Source organism: Hyla sarda, chromosome 4 (assembly GCF_029499605.1).
Source record: "Hyla sarda isolate aHylSar1 chromosome 4, aHylSar1.hap1, whole genome shotgun sequence".
NCBI lineage: Eukaryota > Metazoa > Chordata > Amphibia > Anura > Hylidae > Hyla > Hyla sarda.
The window spans coordinates 262,574,929-262,595,918 of record NC_079192.1 but is presented as its reverse complement, the minus strand read 5'-3'; the positions used below and the strand labels follow the sequence as shown (position 1 = coordinate 262,595,918).

Sequence of the window (20,990 nt, the reverse complement as noted above, 5' to 3'; positions counted from 1 at the left end):
GCCCCCTCCATAGGCTTGCATTGAGGGGGTGGAGCGTGACATCACTATGCTCCATCCCCGTGATCCCAGGAATCAGACCCGGAGCGAGCACGCTCCGGGGCTGATTCTAACAGGGTGCGGCGTGGAAGATCATGGGGGTCCCCAGAGGCGGGACCCCCACGGTCAGCCATCTTATCCCCTAACCTTTGGATAGGGGATAAGATGTCTTAGCACCGGAGTACCCATTTAAATAATCAAAGAATCATCTACCTGGTACCTCTGTGTACTAGTCTCATAACATACTGTACATATATTTAAAAAGAATTTACCACCGACACTGTGAGCTTACTTTTACTCATAAAAGTAAAACTCATAAAGTAACAAAGATACAAGACACCCTCCATGTAAACATATGAAAGAAGTACAGATTTCCGGGCCATGGGGATGTAGGGGACAAAATTCATTCACAGTTGTGTGGTCATAAGCAAAATACATTCTTTTACCTTCAGATTCTGTAGGATTTTTCCTATTTTTGTTTAATATGTAAATAATATTCAAGTAATAATTCAAGTTTTGTACAGATCACATGCTTATGAACAATACTTGGGAAGGGTAAACATAATTCATTTAGTGAAAGTGTTGGGATTTTCAGCTCCCATTCACTTGTTAGGACAGAACAGAATCGGCAAGCAGCAGTATGGAGGACAGCTGAAAAAGGCAAAGTTTGGTAAGTGCTAGGCTGTTTTTTCACATTTTTTTCTCCATCAAGATGTACATCAAGTGTGGTTATTAATCCTAGGCCGTTAGGATTGTTTTATAACAAGTCAACATAGTCTACCTACATTTTAGGTACATAGAGACTCACATGACTCCCATCTCCCCCCCAAAGGAAGGAAGGTACATATATTCTGTTAATGTGCTTTGATCTATAGAATGTAGCTGAAAATCCGTTTTTCATAAGGAGTATACAATGTTATAAGGCGGGTGGACAGGTGTTCTCAGTCATCAGTGGTACTGCAGATGTCTAGTCTTCTCTGTACAGAGCTGGAATTTCTAACATGAGCTCTTTCATTTTTCCGAAGAGCTGGAGAAACTCCCAAGCTGCCAGGTGTCTTGAAGAATGTGTCTTTGTGGACTGGACGAATGCTCTTTGGCGTTAATGGAGTAGGAGACTAAAAAAATAAGTAGGGGAAAAGAAAATGTTATCATTTCTGCCAGTTTTGGCAGAATCTTGCCAGTTTCAAGCTTCCTAGAAAGCATATTTTACTAAGCCTTTTGGTGAAAATTACAAAGTGCTTTAAAACGACTTTCCTATAAAACAGGGTCCCTAACATTGTTTCATTTATGTGCAAAAAGAAAGGCAGATACCGTCCGCTAATTGGGTTCCCTTTCTTATTCCACATATCCCTTAGATTGTACTAGGTAGAACTTTTTTTCACTACCAGGACTCATTCGGTTTTAAGTAGATTTATTGAGCTACCTGTTCTTTTTTACATATTTTTTTGCATTTATCAGTAATGATTTTCAGACTGCCACTAACTTTCATTACAATTATCCGAGGAATCTGTAGTCTAAATGCAGTTACGGATGAGCCAACTGCTGCAACTGTATTAGCGTAGATCAGCTATTGTTTAAGGAGCCTCAACTATCATGAAATCTATACATGAATCATTTAGACAGGCCTTTACTTCCATCATTTGTTGGCCAAGCCTCTGGTATTACATACGGCAATATTGGCCAATAATTATAGCCCCTTCTTACAGTGCCCAAAAGCTAGCCATTCCCATTAGGCTTGTGTCGACCGAACCTGCAGATTTTGATAGGAATGGGTGACCATGTAAAATCCCTGCAAACCCCACCTCCACACCTAACCAACAATGTTTACAGTTTTTTTTTTTCCATTTTTACCAACACAGTTTAACTTGTAGGACATGTCAGAGTAAATATTTTTGAAAATTAACTTAGCAAATTAGCAAAGGAGTATTTTCTAACTTGGACAACAAAGGAAAGAAAAGTAGAAGGGATCTCAAAAGTGAAATTTGCTACATTAAAGGGGTTCTCCACTGAACTGCCTTCCAGAGCTCCGCTCGCAGCGTCCGGAAGTTTATTACTCCGAACGCTGTGTGCGGGCTTCCGTGTTCGAGGCCGCCCCCGCTTGACGATACGCCCGCCCCCTCAACGAAAGTCTATGGGAAGGGGCGCGACAGCGGTCGCACCCCCTTCCCATAGACTTTTGTTGAGGGGGCGGGCGTGACATCACGAGGGGGTGGCCTCAAACACGGAAGCCCGTACACAGTGTTCGGAGTAATAAACTTCCGGACACTGCAAGCGGAGTTCCGTAAGGCAGGGCAGTGGAGAACCCCTTTAATGTAGCAAATTTCACTTTTTAGATACGGGCAGTTCCTGAAACAGGCATCAGGTGTCAGCAGAGAGCACTGTGTACCAGACAAAAAAGAAATTCAAAAAGAAAAGAATTTCCTCTGTAGCATACAGCTGCTAAAAAGTACTGGAAGGATAAAGATTTCTTGATAGAAGTAATTTACAAATCTGTTTAACTTTCTGGTACCAGTTGTTTAAAAAAAAAAAAAAAGGTTTCCACCGGAGTACCCCTTTAACTATGTTAGTTATAATGAGAATACCCATTTAAGCCACCTTGGAGCCCCCCCAAGTTGACTGTCAGGCTAGGTTCACACATAATATTAAGCAAACACAGAAAAAATAGCAAATCTTTTCATTATAGTTTATCTCTGTGTCATTTCCACTCCAGATTTTGGCTAAGAACTAACCAAAATACTGTGTGTGAACCTAGAGTTAAAGAGGTACTCCACCCCTAGACATCTTATCCCCTATCCAAAGGATAGAGTATAAGATGTCTGATCGCAGGGGTCCCGTTTCTGGGACCCCCGCGATCTCTGTGCGGCACCCGGCGTTCGTTTAGAACCATGGGTGCGGGCGGCGGAGGTCTTGACACCACAGCCAGGCCCCTCGTGACGTCACGCCACACCCCCTCAATGCAAGTCTATGGGAGGGGGCATGGCAGTCGCCATGCCCCCTCCAATAGACTTGCATTGAGGGGGTGTGGCTGTGACGTCACGACCCCCGTCGCTTGCTCCAAGCATTCGGAACAAAATGTTCCGAACGCTGAGGCAGCGGAGTACCCCTATGAGTCAAGAGACTGCGAATTGCTTTTAAAATACTGAAGCTAAAACACAATACAACATTTTGATGCTTTACCTTTTGATTTTTAACAGAATGTAGCTGAACCGCAGAGAGGGAGGAATCAGATGTCACAGAACTAGAAGACTGGAGGCTTGCACTTGCTGGAGTAAAACTTTGCTGCATGTCTGGAGATGGTTCAGGTATTAGAGGAGATACTACTGAAGGGGTTCCAAACATGATATGAGGTGGTGATGTGGTCATGCCAGGCAAGCTGTAATTCATGCTTCCAGCAAGGTCGCTGGAGGCAGAGACAGCGCTAGTAACCGCAGGAGAGCAAATAAATGGGAAAGCTGCCAGGGCTGTAGAGGGCACCATCACATAAGGGACATGTGATAACTGATTTTGAGTAATGCTCAGAGCTCCTGTTGCTTGACTGGCAGGCAGAAAGAAATTAAAACCATTTAAACCTAGAAGACAAGAACAAGCAAAACAGGTATTATTAAAACAAAAGGGTTACTATAAAAGCATTCTTTTTTTTATACAAAGGAGGCAGTAGGATTTGTTGAACAAAACTAAGAATTATCTTAATAGGGGTTATACAGCACTATATTTTTAAAAAAAATCTCTGCCTAATCCCCCACCACTGCCGTTCAGATGGTGCTGGCCCTGGAGATCTGAGCTTCCTGGTTCACATCTAAACACGCTGGAAACACCTACTTAGCCAATCAGGGATGCTGGTAACCCTGCGGCCAGCGATTGGCTGAGTGGGCATTTCCTGCATGTTAAGGTGCTGAACCTTGGAGACCAAAACCACCAGAGCAGCAGCAAGTAGATGAGGGGGTCAGGTGAGGGGGTGTTCACTTTCTGTCAGTCTCTGACTACTTGAAGAAACTTCCTACTCACCAGCTGAGGATGGAACATATAGATACTGGGGTAGTGCAGAAGAGGTGGCTTGTTCTTGTGGTTCTTGCCCTTTGCTCACCAGCAGCTCAGGGGTTTCTTCTTGGCAGGCAGGTGAGGGGACTGAACCTTCTTCTTTACAAGGTGAGTTAAGTGGCAAGCTTGGATCACAGGAATTTCTTTCAGATGAACACACCTAACAAGGTAGAATACATACTGCCGATTTAAAGCATGACTTATAAAGCACAATCTCTCCTACAGCTACATTATTAACTCTGCATCCCTTAGGGCAGAAACACCCCAGTATTCCTTGATGGGCCAAAGCACAGGCAGAGTTCAACACTGATAAATGTAAGGTTATGCACATGGGGAGCAATCCATTAAATGGGAAAATACTGGGCACAACTGACAGACAGAAAAGTTTACTGTAGCAGCCAGTGTCAGGCAGCTGCTGACAAGGCAAATGAAATAATGGGTGAAATAATGGGATGCATTTAAAAGGGGCAGAGATGCAAACAACATGGGAGTAATTCTACCGCTGTACAAATCACTAGTCAGACCACGCATAGAATACTGTGTACAGTACTGGGCACCAGTGTACAAGAAAGATATAGTGGAGCTGGAGAGGGTTCAAAGACGGACAACCAGAGTAATACGGGGAATGGGAGGACTACAGTACCCAGAAAGATTATTACAAATCATTTAGTTCAGAAAAAAGTCTGCTTAGGGACAACCTAATAACTATGTATAAATATATCAGGGGACAGTACAGAGATCTCTCCCAGGATATATTTATACCCAGGACTGTATCAATAACAAGGGGGCATCCTCTACGTCTAGAAGAAAGAAGGTTTCTACACCAGCACAGACGGGTGTTCTTTACTGTAAGAGCAGTGAGACTTTGGAACTCTCTGACAGAGTTGGTGGTCATGGGGAACTCAAAAGAGTTCAAAAGGGGCCTGGATGCATTTCTGGAGAATAATAACATTACAGGTTATGGATACTAGATATATAGGGACAGAACATTGATTCAGGAGGGAATGGTATGGGGCAATTGGCATCCACCTCATAAGGGTTTATTGCCTTCCTCTGGATCAACACAGTAGAGTCACAATAGGGAAATAGGTTGAACTTGATTGACTTTTTTTCCCACCTTATAAACTATGTAAATAAAAGGAAAAACGAACCCATTATAAATGCACAGCAATAATGAACCATGAAAGAAAAAGATCGAACATCTATAAGTACAAACAATTAAAACCTACTTTTGGAACCACCAAAGGAAGCGGAGAATCATCAGTGCTACCAATTCTTTGTCTTTTGGCTGGTTGGTCACCATCTTGCATGATCTTTGGATCAGAATGAGACGAGTTGCTAGCTCCATGTAGTACATCTACAGGCTTTTCCTTCCCAGGGTTTCCACATAGCATGAAGACAGAAGTTGATGGAACATACATGTAGGGCTGATTAGGTAGAAAACCCCGGCCACTGTATTCTGCATTAGAGGAAGCCATAAGCTTTAGCTGAGAATTGACTTCATTTGGAGATACAGATGGCTTCAGGTGACCAGAATCTCTGGTGCAATAATCTGGATCCACTGGGACAGGTACTACAACAGAAAAGGGCAGGTGACCTACATTTCCATGGGCTGGATTTGAAGCAATTTTGGAACCCCTGAAATAGAAGAATGGTGTACAGTTACAAAAGAGGTTTCTTTTTTTTTTTAAGTACATTTCTTGTACAAGTTTCACTAACAGATCTTTGTCCATAGTTTACCAGTCGCCATACAAAGTTAAAAAAATGCAAGAAATGGAAATTTAGTTTAACAAAAAAAAAAATGATCAGCCTATGGGTGATGGATTCCGATGTATATCTGTCACGAGCATCTGTTTAAGATACATCATGTGCTTTTCATGACATATCTATTAAACAGATACTATTGTAGCCATGAATGATCTATGCGTGAAACACAAATGCTTAGCGGCATCCTTCAAACATAGGCTATACTTTAATTTGTCTAACAGATAAACCTTGAAAAAGCTCTGAAAATCTAACCATTACATTAATCTCCCTGTTTGGCCTCCTTTTTACATATACATTAAAGGTGTTTTCCAGGACTTCTTGACTAAAGGCCCCATTATTAGGCTCGGCCATCAGTTGTTGATCAACAGGGTGCCAAAACCTGGCATCTCCGCCGATCAGCTGTTCAGCACCCTGCAATATACAGTGAATGGGGCCAGATGCTCTGTACTGTTCACTGTACAATAGTGGTGCCAAGTAACTGCAGCTCAGCCCCAATTTTAGTGAGTGGAAGCCAAGCTGCAGTTACTCGGCACCACCACGATACAATAAATGACATAGGGCTTCTGGTTTAGTTCACTGTATGGTCCGGGGTGCTGAACAGCGGGGGTTCTGGATGTCAGCCTATCCTGTAGATAGGCCCTCAGTCAAGAAGCCCTGGAAATCTGATGGATGCCTCATACAAAGTGTGAACCCAGCTGAACTGCAAAATTTGGAGTACCCACATTGAATCACCCAAAAGGAGAAGAACTCAGCTGAGTGCTGTGCCCCTTCATATCTGTTCCTCCAAGTCCATGGTGCACAGATTTCAAGAAAACCTATGGGGCTTTCACTGAATCCATATACTCTACACTTGGCTTTTTGAGCAGTGTGTAAACAAGGCATATTTTTCAGCTAATAGCTTCTGCCCCTTTGTTTAGCAATCAATGGGAGTTTTAGCACCAAGACCCCCCCACTGATCCAAACTTTTGATATGTCATAAGTTTAGGTATACTTTAACATGCCTCTATAGTCTCGACCCATCACAAACACTGATGCCTTTGTAAGGAATAGTGAAGCCTTTTATCCATACAGCAAATAAATCGGAAACCTTGACATATACCACTAAAAGAGACACCAATATGACACTCTTTTGGCCTCTGTCAAATAATGGGATCTATGGCTACATTTACGCTATATACAGGAAGTACTCTCTGCGCATATATAGTGTGCATAAACTATAAGCACATGGTGAAAAGGCCGCATGTGCAGAGTGTGTACATGGGCATCCCAGGCAATTCACACATTTGTTCAAACTGAACTCACTTTGAGTCTTCCTCAATCTCCTGTCTGCATATAGTTTCTAAATGTGCGCTCCTAAAGGAGTAACCAACATGTCCTAGAAGACCTGGAAAAAAAAACAAAGGTAGGTTTAATATATGTATATGATGATATTTCAGAGATTTATGATCATTGAGGGTCCACACTTTAGGATGCCCACTATGGGCAAAAAAGACAGACAGTTTTGTCTATCGTCCCAAAGAAAGAGAAGCAGGACAGCTGTCTGATCCTGATAAAACAATGTGAAGACCGAGCAGCTAGTGAGAAACTAAACCGAAAGTGTAAAAGTTAAATAGTAAGAAACACAAAGGAACTAGCGCTCAAGGTCTATAAATATAATGTATTAGTATATGTATAAACATACAAATGCTATTTCCAGTGACAGGGCCCTTGTCAGAGAGTGTCACAACATTTCATCTTGTTTATATATTACATGTGCCTTTTGGTTAGAGAAGTTTGAATTGAAAGTAGACAATACTTGACTTTGCAAAGTGCCTGTAAACTGTATGCAGATGCAGGGAGGTGTTAGCACTTTTTGGATTTCTGAATAATGTATTTCATATGAAACTTAAAGGGGTATTCAAGGCAAAAACTTTTTTATATATATCAACTGGCTCCAGAAAGTTTAAACAGATTTGTAAATTACGTCTATTTAAAAATCTTAATCCTTTCAGTACTTATGAGCTTCTGAAGTTAAGGTTGTTCTTTTCTGTCTAAGTGCTCTCTGATGACACCTGTCTCGGGAAACACTCAGCTTAGAAGAGGTTTGCTATGGGGATTTGCTTCTAAACTGGGTGTTTCCCGAGACAGGTGTCATCAGAGAGGACTTAAACAGAAAAGAGCAACCTTAACTTCAGAAGCTCATAAGTACTGAAAGGATTAAGATTTTTTAATAGAAGTAATTTACAAATCTGTTTAACTTTCTGGAGCCAGTTGACATATAAAAAAAAAGTTTTTTCCTGGAATACCCCTTTAACCCCTTCATGACCCAGCCCATTTTCACCTTCATGACCTGGGCATTTTTTGAAAATCTGACCACTGTCACTTTAAACATTAATAACTCTGGAATGCTTTTACTTATCATTCTGATTCCGAGATTGTTTTTTCGTGACATATTCTACTTTATGTTATCGGTAAAATTTCACTGATATTTGTATCCTTTCTCTGTAAAAAATCTAAAAATTTCATGAAAATTTTGCATTTTTCTAACTTTGAAACTCTCTGCTTGAAAGGAAAATGGATATTCCAAATAAATTACATATTGATTCACATATACAATATGTCTACTTTGTGTTTGCATAAAAAAATTGACAAGTTTTTACTTTTGGAAGACACCAGAGGGCTTCAAAGTTCCGCAGCAATTTTCCAATTTTTCACAAAATTTTGAAACTCGCTTTTTTTCAGGGACCAGTTCAGGTTTGAAGTGGATTTGAAGGGTCTTCATATTAGAAATACCCCATAAATTACCCCATTATAAAAACTGCACCCCCGAAAGTATTCAAAATGACATTCAGTAAGCGTTTTAACCCTTTATGGGTTTCACAGGAATAGCAGCAAAGTGAAGGAGAAAATTCTAAATCTTCATTTTTTACACTCGCATTTTCTTGTAGACCCAATTTTTGAATTTTTACAAGGGGTAAAAGGAGAGAAATCACCCTAAAATTTGTAACCCAATTTCTCTCGAGTAAGGAAACACCTCATATGTGTATGTAAAGTGTTCGGCGGGCGCAGTAGAGGGCTCAGAAGGGAAGGAGCGACAATGGGATTTTGGAGAGTGAGTTTTTCTGAAAGGGTTTTTGGGGGGCATGTCCCATTTAGGAAGCCCCTATGGTGCCAGAACAGTGGACCCCCCCCACATGTGACCCCATTTTGGAAACTATACCCCTCATGGAATTTAATAAGGGGTGCAGTGAGCATTTACACCCCACTGGCGTTTGACAGAAATTTGAAACAGTGGACTGTGCAAATCAAAAATTTAATTTTTCATTTTCACAGACCACTGTTCCAAAAATCTGTCATACACCAGTGGGGTGTAAATGCTCACTGCACCCCTTATTACATTCCGTGAGGGGTGTAGTTTCCAAAATGGGGTCACATGTGGATATTTATTGTTTTGCGTTTGTCAGAACTGCTGTAACAATCAGCCACCCCTGTGCAAATCGCCTCAAATGTACATGGCGCACTCTCCCTTCTGGGCCTTGTTGTGCGCCCCCAGAGCACTTTGCGCCCACATATGGGGTATCTCCGTACTCAGGAGAAATTGCGTTACAAATTTAGAGGGTCTTTTTTCCCTTTTACCTCTTGTGAAAATGAAAAGTATAGGGCAACACCAGCATGTCAGTGTAAAAAATTTATTTTTTTACACTAACATGCTGGTGTAGACCCCAACTTCACCTTTTCATAAGGGGTTAAAGAAGAAAAAGCCCCCCAAAATTTGTAAGGCAATTTCTCCCGAGTACGGCGATACCCCATATGTGTCCCAAAACTGTTGCTCTGAAATACGACAGGGCTCCAAAGTGAGAGAGCGCCGTGCGCATTTGAGGCCTGAATTAGGGATTTGCATAGGGGTGGACATAGGGGTATTCTACGCCAGTGATTCCCAAACAGGGTGCCTCCAGCTGTTGCAAAACTCCCAGCATGCCTGGACAGTCAATGGCTGTCCGGCAATACTGGGAGTTATTATTTTGCAACAGCTGGAGGCTCCGTTTTGGAAACAGTAGCGTACCAGACGTTTTTCATTTTTTGGGGGGAGGGAAGGGGAGAGGGGGCTGTGTAGGGATAATGTGTATATGTAGTGTTTTTTACTTTTTATTTTAGGTTAGTGTCAGTGTAGTGTAGTGTTTTTAGGGTACAGTCGCATGGGCAGAGGTTCACAGCAAGTTTGCCGCTGGAAGTTTGAGCTGCAGCGCAAAATTTGCGCCATCTCAAACTTGCAGCACTCACTGTAAACCTCCGCCCATGTGAGTGTACCCTGTACATTCACATTGGGGGGAGGGGGCAAACATCCAGCTGTTGCAAACTCCGAGCATGCCCTTGAGCTGTCCGTGCATGCTGGGAGTTGTAGTTTTGCAACAGCTGGAGGAACACTGGTTTGGAAACACTAAGTTAAGTAATAAACTTTCAAGTGTTTTGCAACCAAACTTAGTGTTTCCAAACCAGTGTGCCTCCAGCTGTTGCAAAACTACAACTCCCAGCATGCATGGTCTGTCAGTGCATGCTGGGAGTTATAGTTTTGCAACAATTGCAACAGCTGGAGGCACTGAGGTAGGAAACGGACAATGTTTCCCAACTAGTGTGCCTCCAGTTGTTGCAAAACTACAACTCCCAGCATGCCCAGACTGCCAAGGCATGCTGGAAGTTGTAGTTCGGCAATATCTGAAGGATCAGATGTTGCCGAACTACAACTTCCAGCATGCTTGGGCAGTCTGGGCATGCTGGGAGTTGTAGTTTTGCAACATCTGGAGGTCCACAGTTTGGAGACCACTGTATAATGGTCTCCAATCTGTGGTCTTCCAGATGTTAGAGAACTACAACTCACAGCATGCCTGGACAGACTGAGCATGCTGAGATTTGTAGTTTTGCAACATCTGGAAGAGCACAGATTGGAGACCATTATACAGTGGTCTCCAAACTGTGGACCTCCAGATGTTGCAAAACTACAACTCCCAGCATGCCCAGAAAGCCAAAGGCTGTCTGGGCATGCTGGGAGTTGCAGTTTTGAAACTCTCAGAGGCAGCAGTGAGATCGCTTTACGGCGATCTCACTGCTGCCAATGAAGATGCCGCACTGCTGCTGCAAACTCACCTCCGGGATGCAGCGCAGCCGGGACCGCATGGAGGACGCCGGGACCGCTCGGGACACCGCTCGGACGGGTAAGTGACGCCGGGGGACGGGTCAGGGACACTTAGCAGAGCGGTGTGTGTCCCGATCCCCGTGATCGGGACTCACACACCGCTCTGCTAAGTATTTTCATAGCGAAACGCTGCTATCAGCTAGTCAGATTTGACCAGCTGATAGCAGCGATCGCTGGGGGGGGGGTGGGGGACGAAACCCCCCGTGGTCGCACGGTAAGATGGCTGGCTATCAGTGATAGCCACCATCTTTCCGGGCGCTGCGGAATGCCGCGAGTAGCGGCAGTAATGTCCATGACGTACCTGTATGTCATGGGTCGGGAACACCTTGCCACCCATGACGTACAGGTATGTCATAGGTCGGGAAGGGGTTAAGTGTCCTCCATGCTGGAGGAGAAAAATGTGACTGTATAATCATTTTACCTTCTTGTGCTTTGTGTGGGCTACTTGGCTCAGAACAGACTTTCCTCTTTACAGTATTTATGGATTGAACATGACTAAATGATGAGTGACGGAGCAATTTCTGCTGCTTGCTGTACTCCGCTGTAGCATCTCTCTGTGATCCTGGTGGGGAAGTGGTAACTGTGCCTTCTATCTTTTGGCCTAGAAAAGTAAAAAAAAACAAAAAAAAAAACAAACAAACAGTCACCTTACAAGTACAAATGAGGAGATTTATCCAAACCTGTGCAGAGAACAAGTTGATTTGGCCTTTTTAAAATTAAAGAAGCGATCTGATTAGTTTCTGTGGGCAACTGGTCAACCTTTCCTGTGCACAGGTTTAGAGACATTTCCCAAAAAGTGCCTATATAAAAGGGGTTTTCCGTTGAAAAATATCTTATCTTCCCACCGAATAGAGGATAAAGAATTCGACATCAGATTTTGCCAGATATATAAAACGCGGCAAAGCATATAAATGGTAAAATCTTATAACTTACCATGATCAGAAGATGTTCCCACCAGCAGCGATAGTAAAGATATGAAGCTTGAAATGTGTCCTCCACTGGCCCGTACGTAGTCCCCTGGGCGGGAGCTATCCTCTTCTAGTCTGGTCTGCTCTGGCTGTAATCAGGTTCACTCAGTGTGATTGACAACCTGCATCACAGCTATGCTCCCTGAGCAGACGGAGCAGAGTGATGATGCGGACCATGCCCAGGCTGTCAATCACGCTAAAGAGGCGTGATTACAGCTGGAGCAGAAGGGAATAGAAGAGGTTGGCTCTCACCCAGGGCACTGCTTACGGGCCAGCAGAGTACACTTTTCAAAGCTAATATCTTCACCATCTTCGCTTCAGGCAGGAACGTCTCCCAGGCATGCTAAGGAAGAATTTTACCATGTATATATATAATGTGTTGCAACTGGGTTTCAGTGCCCCCCCCCCCCACACACACACTGTGATCAGATACTTATCCCCTATCCTGTGTACAGGGGACAAAATATTTTTTCATGGCACAATCCCTTTAATGCAATAAGATATTAAATAAATATTAAAAAACTAGTGTAAAATCCATAAAAAGCATACTCCTGATAGTAAATGCAAGTGTTTGGTACATGCCCAATTTATAGTTATTCTATGAGTATTACTTTAAGGCAATGAACATACCACTTTCAGTTTTGAAATCAACTGGTCCGATCCACTTAAATGCGGGTTTTCGCCCACGTTCTTCAGTAACATGGACCTTTTTGATGAGGCCAAGGCTGGTCAGAACATTAGCTATGTCATACAGACGTCGTACCTTGGCTATAGTAGGAAAAGATGTAGATACATGGGTGACTGTGCATGAAGCATTGAGGAACATTTCTAAGCTGTAGTACAAAAGGTAAAGCTGACCGACAAGCATGATGGGGAAAATAGCTGTTAACTAGAGGAGCCGGCCAAACACATGCCAAAGTAGAGCTGGGCGGTATGACCAAATATGTGTATAACAGTATTTTTGTAACTTATGGCGGTTCCACGGTATATAACAGTATTTCTTTCACCCCCAAATTATGTGACCCGCGAGTGCTGTTCTGCTCCCCCCAACCAAATCATGTTACCCGCCAGCGCTGTTCTGCTCCCCCCCAATTAATTATCAGCCCAGCGGGGTACTAGTCACATATGTCACCCGCAAGCACTGCCCTCCTCCTCTTTGTTGGGGGCTGCCGGCGATGGAACTCAATACTGTACGCCAATGGTCTCCAACCTGCGGACCTCCAGATGTTGCAAAACTACAACTCCCAGCATGCCCGGACAGCCGTTGGCTGTCCGGGCATGCTGGGAGTTGTAGTTTTGCAACATCTGGAGGTCCGCAGGTTGGAGACCACTGCTGTACGCTGTATCCCTATGCCCAGGCTGCAAAAGATAAAGAAAATAAACTTTAACTTACCTACGTCGGCCTCACGCTCTTCCTGGGGACGGGAACGTCTCAGAGCCGTTAGCCTATCACCGCCCTCAGCAATGTCCCGCCCCGGCCAGTGATAGGCTGAGCCCACTGACATATAAGGAGCTCTGGGCGGCTTCTTACATGACAGTGCGTTTAACCTATCCTATAGGCTAATGGCTGTCCGACGTTCCAGTCCCAAGGAACAGCGGGAGGCTGACGTAGGTAAGTTAAAGTTTATTTTCTTTATCTTTTGTAGCCCGGGCATAGGGATACAGCATACAGCAGTGGTCTCAAGCCTACGGACCTCCAGCTGTTGCAAAAACACAACTCCCAGCCGTTGGCTGTCCAGGCATGCTGGGAGTTGTAGTTTTGCAACATCTGGAGGTGCGCAGGTTGGAGACCACTGGGGTACAGTATAGAGTTCCATCGGCGGTGGCCCCCAACAAAGAGGAGGAAGGCAGTGCTTGCGGGTGACATATGTGAGTAGTACCCCGCTGGGCTGATCATTAATTGGGGGGGGAGCAGAACAGCGCTGGTGGGTAACATGATTTGGTGGGGGGAGCAGAACAGCGCTCGCGGGTCACATATGATTAGTTCCCCGATGTGGGGACAGCGCTGCACTAGGCTGATAATTCATTCCCAAGGAGGAGGGGCCCAACCGGTATTGGAAAAATTCATATTGTGCAGCCCAAAATGTCGGTATTCGGTATGAACCGGTATACCGCCCAGCCCTATGCCAAAGACAGTGGTGCTACCCAAAGCTTTCATGTTACCATTATAGTTTCAAAAACATCACAATGCATGGATAACTAGTCCCAACTAGACTATAAGAGTGCTGTGGTGATCTAAGTAACATGGGGGAGGTCCTTACAAGGAAGCTATTACAAATCCCTCATCTAGCCAGTGTAATGCTTACTTTTAAACTTGCTGTGATCAGAAATATCCTGACTCTCTTCAATTAGGATTTTGGCAGCGATCTCAAGAGTGATTATTCTGGTTGTGGACACCAGGAACAGCATGACGAATTTCTGACTCATGATCCTCAGAGATTTGTCCTTGCGGCTGCTTGCTGAAGCTAGGAGGAAACAAGATTTTAGATTTACTGCCCAATGCCAATACAAAAAGCCATTTTATCTGTCTATTATGTGTACAGTTTATTTAAAGAAAAAATGTACCGTAAAACAACTTGTCCTTTATGAAACGTTAGCACTCTCTCTCTTACCTGATGGACAGTCCATTTCAGACATCTCCGCTGATAGAGTAGTCTGGCTGTTGATGGAATCTTTTCTCTGCTCTGTACCAAAGTCTTTATGCTGGAAGTAAGCGATCTGTACACTGTATTTTTGTCTCTCTCCTTCCCACTGCAGGTTTCTTAAAGTTTCATTTAGGTTGTGCTGGCCATGCCAGCAGTATTGATTTTTTGCCACACGACTAACTAAATGTAGTGATTCTAGAACATTCACAATGTCATAGATACGTCTACGCTCCACCCCTGTAAAGCAAAATATAAATGCTTATCAATGATTAAATATTAAGCTCAGCGACAAATAAAGACTACGGGGTAATGATTTCTAAATATGGACCAAAATGTCATTATTCTTACCAAGGCTTGAAGCAGCTTCATCCAAGGAAATAGTTGTTTTTTCAGTTGATATTGGATGGCTGGGATATCGAGCTAAAAACTTTTGACATAGAAGACCCAAACTTTTTTGCTTCCTGCTTGGTCTCTTTTCCAAATCATCCAGATCATCTACGGTCTCAAACTGGCCAAAGATAAAAAAGAAAAGATTGAAATATATGCCATTTACTCTTGTATAAATCCTACAAAAATGCTGCCCATGTGGTATGTGCTACCCATATGAATATATATCCTACAAATGAACAAAATGGTAGACTAAACTTGATATCATAATAATATAATTGAGGTCACAAAAAACAAATAAAATCACATAAAAAAAGCACAGAAAGGACAGCAAAAGAATTTACTCTTGGAATACAAGTAAATCCTATGATTATAAACATGACCAAATATGTGTGGCACAGTAGTTAGGATAGCTATTCATTAGAGATGAGCGAACTTACAGTAAATTCGATTTGTCACGAACTTCTCGGCTCGGCAGTTGATGACTTATCCTGTGTAAATTAGTTAAGCCTTCAGGTGCTCCGGTGGGCTGGAAATGGTGGATACATTCCTAGGAAAGAGTCTCCTAGGACTATATCCACCTTTTCCAGCCCACGGGAGCACCTGAAAGCTGAACTCATTTATGCAGGAAAAGTCAGCAACTGCCGAGCCGAGCAGTTCGTGACGAATCGAATTTACTGTAAGTTCGCTCATCTCTACTATTCATCATAGAACATTTTAATGCAGTACCAGAAGCTCATATTCTACTATTCAAAACTGTATTGTATGTTATCCCTAGGATAGAGCCAAATAAGAAAGATGCAAGAATCTGAGTGTAAGCCATGCTCAGCATATCTGTCAACAGACACAAAAGCAAGCGATCTTTGCAGTTGCCATTGTTGGTAGGAAGCAGGTATCAGTCAGCGATTGTCATTGTGAGACCTATGCCTCTGACTACAAAAGCAGAAGCCTGGTTGTATCTAGGTGGATTATCAGCAAGCACTAGAATACGTGACAACAGATCCAACCACTAACAGCGGCTGTCTCGCCTTCAGTTGCTATCAGCAAGAAGATGCAGTCATTGATCCACTGTCTCCCTTTCTTATGGAAACTAATGAGGCAAACTCTTCCTAAAAGCTTCCATTAGCGTGTAGGAGCCGGGAGCTGAACCAAGGATTGATGTTCATTGTTGAATGACCATAGGGGGAAGATGTTTCCATCCCATGCACAGATCTTTTTAAAGGAAAACTGGTACTGTCTGGTAGTGCGGGGGTTGCTGATCACTTTGATGCCTACCGTGCCCAGATCCACCCGCTGTTTGGCTGAAATCTTCGTTTTTCTGTATATGCTAATTAGGTGCTAGCTGGCACAAGCCGGGGTTACTGGCACTCTGACATCAGCGCCAATCGTCTGCAGCGCCACCCAGCTCATCAATATTCCTCCCCTCCCTCTTCTCCTTGCTCTGTAATGAAGAGGGAGAGGCAGAGGGAGGGGAGTAATATTGATGAGCCGGCTGGCGCTGTGGACGAGCGGCGCTGACGTCAAGAGTGCCAGTAACTCTGCCTGTGCCAGTTAGCACCTCATTAGCATATACAGAAAATCGAATATTTCGGCCGAACGGCGCTGCAGATCCGGGCACGGTAGGCACTGATCAGCGTCCCCCGCACTACCAGTCAGTACCGCTGGTTAGTGTGGGGGGAGCAAGGCATAAGGCATATTAGATATATATGCAATAAGTATGTAAAAGATAAAGGGTTAGCAGCCTACTACCTATTTCCTCTACTTATGTTAGTAAATGTCACTAGTACAACCCACCAAGACTAAACAGAGAACCTGTAAAAGGCCCAGCTTTTTTCTCCTGACCCCCTATTCTGTACATTATGTTTAAGAGTTATGAACAACAGTATAATCTGACCGGTAAAGGGAATCTGTCAGATACATTTGCTTCAGACACCACTGGACAGTTGTTAGGGAACATAAACATATAGTACCCCTCCTTGAGCTGATGGTGGTTGCCGGATCTGTAAAATAACCTCTATATTTCTCAGTCAACGAGGCTTACAATTTGCTCATGTGCCAAAGCCTGGCACATTTCATCAATTGAGATCACATTCCAGCCCCTCCTTGGTTAACATACAGGACTCTGTGTTAAAGGAGATGTCCAGTACGGACTATTCTTATTCCATCCTGCCCAGGCTGCAAAGAAAAAGAAGACAAACTTTCACTTACCTTCCTACGTTCCCCCCGGAGCTCCACAACAGCTGATCGGTTGGCCGGGCTGTCTACTTACTACTTCCCTTAGCCCGGGACGTCACACGGCGCTTCAGCCTATCACTATCAATGATCGCTGCGGCCGGTGATAGGCTGAAGCGCCGTGTGACGTCTCGGGCTAAGGGAAGTAGAAAGCAGACAGCCCGGCCGACCGATCAGCTGTTGTGGAGCTCCGGGGGAACGTAGGAAGGTAAGTGAAAGTTTGTTTTCACTTTCTTTGTAGCCTGGGCAGGATGGAATAAGAATAGTCCGTACTGGACATCTCCTTTAATCATGGAAGGGCTCAGAGGTGAGGATGAGAGAGAGGAGGCATATCAGGCTATGGCACCTGAGCAGTTTGGTACCGCCTATGTGACACTTGGCTAAAAAATAAAATGGTGATTTTATAAGTTTGGCAACCATTAGCTGCAGGACAGATACAGTTTACTTTTATATCCTAACCATGGAACTCCCACAGTAAAGAGCTTTACCATCATACAGATCATGTCTTCCTCTTACCTGTTGAGCATCGAGTCCAGGGTCTTCCTGTTCATTGTTTTCAATAGGCCGGAAAAGCTCTTTCTTCTTTTCTCGGTCGCGGATCTCTGGGCTGGCAACGCTACTTAACATCTTCAGGTTGGCAGTGGGAGTCCATGGATCAGCTAGAGTTCTATCCACCACTTTCACCGGGGTGATTGGGTATCTTTCAGGAGTGAAGCCTTTTTGTTTAGATAAATCAATAGGTTCCCCTTTTAATGACACCCTGGGGCTTATCCTGTATCGGTCACACATGTTCTCCTAAATAATACATAAAATCATTTTTCCATATGTCAATTTAGAAGAATATTTGAAATTCATAAAAAAAAATAATAATAATAATTTATAATAATAATAATATATATATATATATGTGTAAATATTAATAATCACTGACAGCTAATGCTAAAAGTGCAATATAAATACAATAAAAGTTTAAACTGTTTGAAGAAAAATCCTCCAAGCTCCTATATCTATTGCAATAAATTAGACTTATTTCTAATAAATAAAACCAGATGAATTTTAAGGAAAATGTATCAGGTTGGTAAATCATACATGACAAATGTCCTAAACAATCTAATAAATAATGTACTATAGTATAACACATATAGCCTGGACTGACATATGGTTCTCGGATTGAAATGCGTGACAATCCAATTAATAACTTATTTCTGGGTCACGTGTTCAGATTGGAACTATTGTCTATCAGGCCATATCATAGGCAAGTAATCTGTCTAGAGGACCTTTGCCCTTTTTGTGATTTTGTTTAGAGATGAGCGAATTTACAGTAATTCGATTCGTCACGAACTTCTCGGCTCGGCGGTTGATGACTTTAGCCTGCATAAATGAGTTCAGCTTTCAGGTGCTCCGGTGGGCTGGAAAAGGTGGATACAGTCCTAGAAGAGAGTCTCCAGCCCACCGGAGCACCTGAAAGTTGAACTAATTCATACAGGCTAAAGTCATCAACCGCCGAGCCGAGAAGTTCGTGGCGAATCGAATCACTGTAAATTCGCTCATCTCTAATTTTGTTTAGACAAAAAATAAATATTGACAATCGACTATAATACAACCACACCTAAAGGGCATTATGCCCATATACCATATTTCCAAAGATAAAGGGGGTATCTATCAAAACTGGTTGTTCTATGTGGTTTTTTAACCCTGTTTTCGACGACTTGCGCCAAATTTATAATTTGTCGCACGCTATATCGTAACTTTTGCATTTATTGGGGTTTAGTAGCCAAAACCGATGGTATGGCATTTTTTTATGTCAGTTTAAAAATGACTTTGAATTTGCGACAAAATTGCGGTATTAGTAACTGTTTTTGCGACAAAGTATAAAAGGCGCTAATAGTAAATTCCCGACCACTGCAAAAGAGAATCTGTCAAAAGTTGATTTGCTGTCGGAACCTGAAAACGACGTAATGACAAAGGCCCAATGAAAAGTCCCAAATCGCAATGTCTCAGTGGAAATGCGACAATAGTACGCAATAAAAGACGTGTATATGCAATGATAAATAGTATACAGCCATGGCACTATTATTCTATATATGTGATCTCCAAATTGTGGATCACCAGCTGTTTCAAAACTACAACTCCCAGCATGCCCGGACAGCCAACGGCTGTCCGGGCATGCTGGGAGTTGTAGTTTTGCAACAGCTGGAGATTCACAGTTTGGAGACCTAGGTTCTACATTTATGTCACAGTAAAAGTCCACCCAACCCAGGTGTGGGGACAATAAGACACCCCCAGACCCCAATAGGTTCCTTACCTTCTGGGAGCTCCTTGCATCTTTTTCTTGGTCCCCTTTAGCTTTCTTGGAGCCCATCAGATCCTTCAGTGTCAGGCAGCCTGTTATTTCCATGTCTGGGAATAAAGCAGATGGCTCATAGTTTTGGCTACAAAGTCTGAGAAGTCCTAATAAGTGGACTATGCAGGGGGGGAGATCAGGCGCCCGATCTGCCCGGACTTCAAGGATCTGTTAATTTTGGCGCAAAGGAAATGGCCAAATCCCGGGAAGGCGAGTTAAGTGAGTGTAACTTGAAACCCCTGGGGAGGGTTAACCCCTTCCGTGCCGCGCACAGGGACCCGCCTGCTGTCCTCCAGATGGAGGGAAACTTCAAAACAGCACGGAAGCGGTTAACAGGGCTCAGCAACAAGTGCTAGGAAATAGAGCCTGCTGCCCGGGACATGTACACAGACTAAAAGGCGCACACATAGACCATCACGATGTACAGATGGGATGTCACAGGTCTAGTGATAGGTAAAGCTGAGGAAATCTACTCACCTCGCCCCCTAGATCATATAGGATAATAGAATGAATGGAAGACAGGCTGGTAGTAGGCACAGGACTGGAGATCTCTTATAATCCACTAGATCCAGAGCCGTCCGCCCGCTCTGGCATTGCCCGCTGTAATGAGAAGTCAGTGTAATGGAACGTTCTCACTTCTCTGCACATCCCGCTACAACTTCTATTCTGGCGCCCCGAGACGTGACATTTCCAACCACCAATCAGCGGCGTCCGCAGTCATGTGATGCCAACTAGCGCCCAGCTGTGACCACGCCCCCAACCCCTCCCCCCTCCGCCCGCTCTGAAGGTAGATTAGCGCGCAGTTCGCTCCCGCTCCCGCCTTCACCTTGTGCCCTGAACTGCAGCGGCACCTGGGAATGGGCTCAATGGCTGGACGCGCCGCTCGCTTTGTTATTCATTAATGGGAGGAGGGAGAAGGGGGCGGCAGGGGACTTGTTGGCTGAGAGACCCCGCCAAAGTTTGCTAGTCCCCTCCACTACATGGTTAAATGCCTGGCTAATCCTGTAGGGCAGGTAATGGGCTTAGCAGGTCACGTGGCAGGCCAATGAAGAGCTTCTCTACAGTTATACAGGGACGCTGTCAGGGTAGAGCGGGAGTTGTAGTTTAGCAACAGCTGGCTGGAGAGCCACAGGTTGTGATATGACAGAACTGCTGCTGGAGCCTGTTGAGAGTTGTAGTTTTGCAACAGCTTGAGACCCATAGGTTGGGGACCAATGCGCTAATCTGTAGTTGTGTATTACATAATTGCTGCTGGAGCATGATGAGAGTTGTAGTTTTGCAACAGCTTGAGTCCCATAGGTTGGGGACCATTGCTCTAATCTGTAGCTGTGCATTACATAATTGCTGCTGGAGCATGATGAGAGTTGTAGTTTTGCAACAGCTTGAGTCCCCTAGGTTGGGAA

General features: G+C 43.8%; 1 protein-coding gene across 1 annotated transcript; it reads right to left on the bottom strand.

Annotated features, from left to right (window-relative positions):
- Positions 1-174: 174 nt before the first annotated feature.
- On the bottom strand, positions 175-20,326 carry E2F7 (E2F transcription factor 7). Its single transcript, XM_056574066.1, has 13 exons — positions 20,065-20,326; positions 19,549-19,643; positions 17,760-18,038; positions 14,973-15,132; positions 14,592-14,861; positions 14,286-14,444; positions 12,610-12,747; positions 11,433-11,612; positions 7,144-7,225; positions 5,304-5,712; positions 4,042-4,234; positions 3,214-3,605; positions 175-1,151 (listed from the first exon to the last, which is right to left on the bottom strand). The coding sequence occupies exons 2-13, from the start codon at positions 19,639-19,641 to the stop codon at positions 978-980; spliced, it is 2,529 nt and encodes an 842-aa protein (XP_056430041.1). The 5' UTR covers positions 19,642-19,643; positions 20,065-20,326; the 3' UTR covers positions 175-977.
- Between the last annotated feature and the right edge of the window lie 664 nt (positions 20,327-20,990).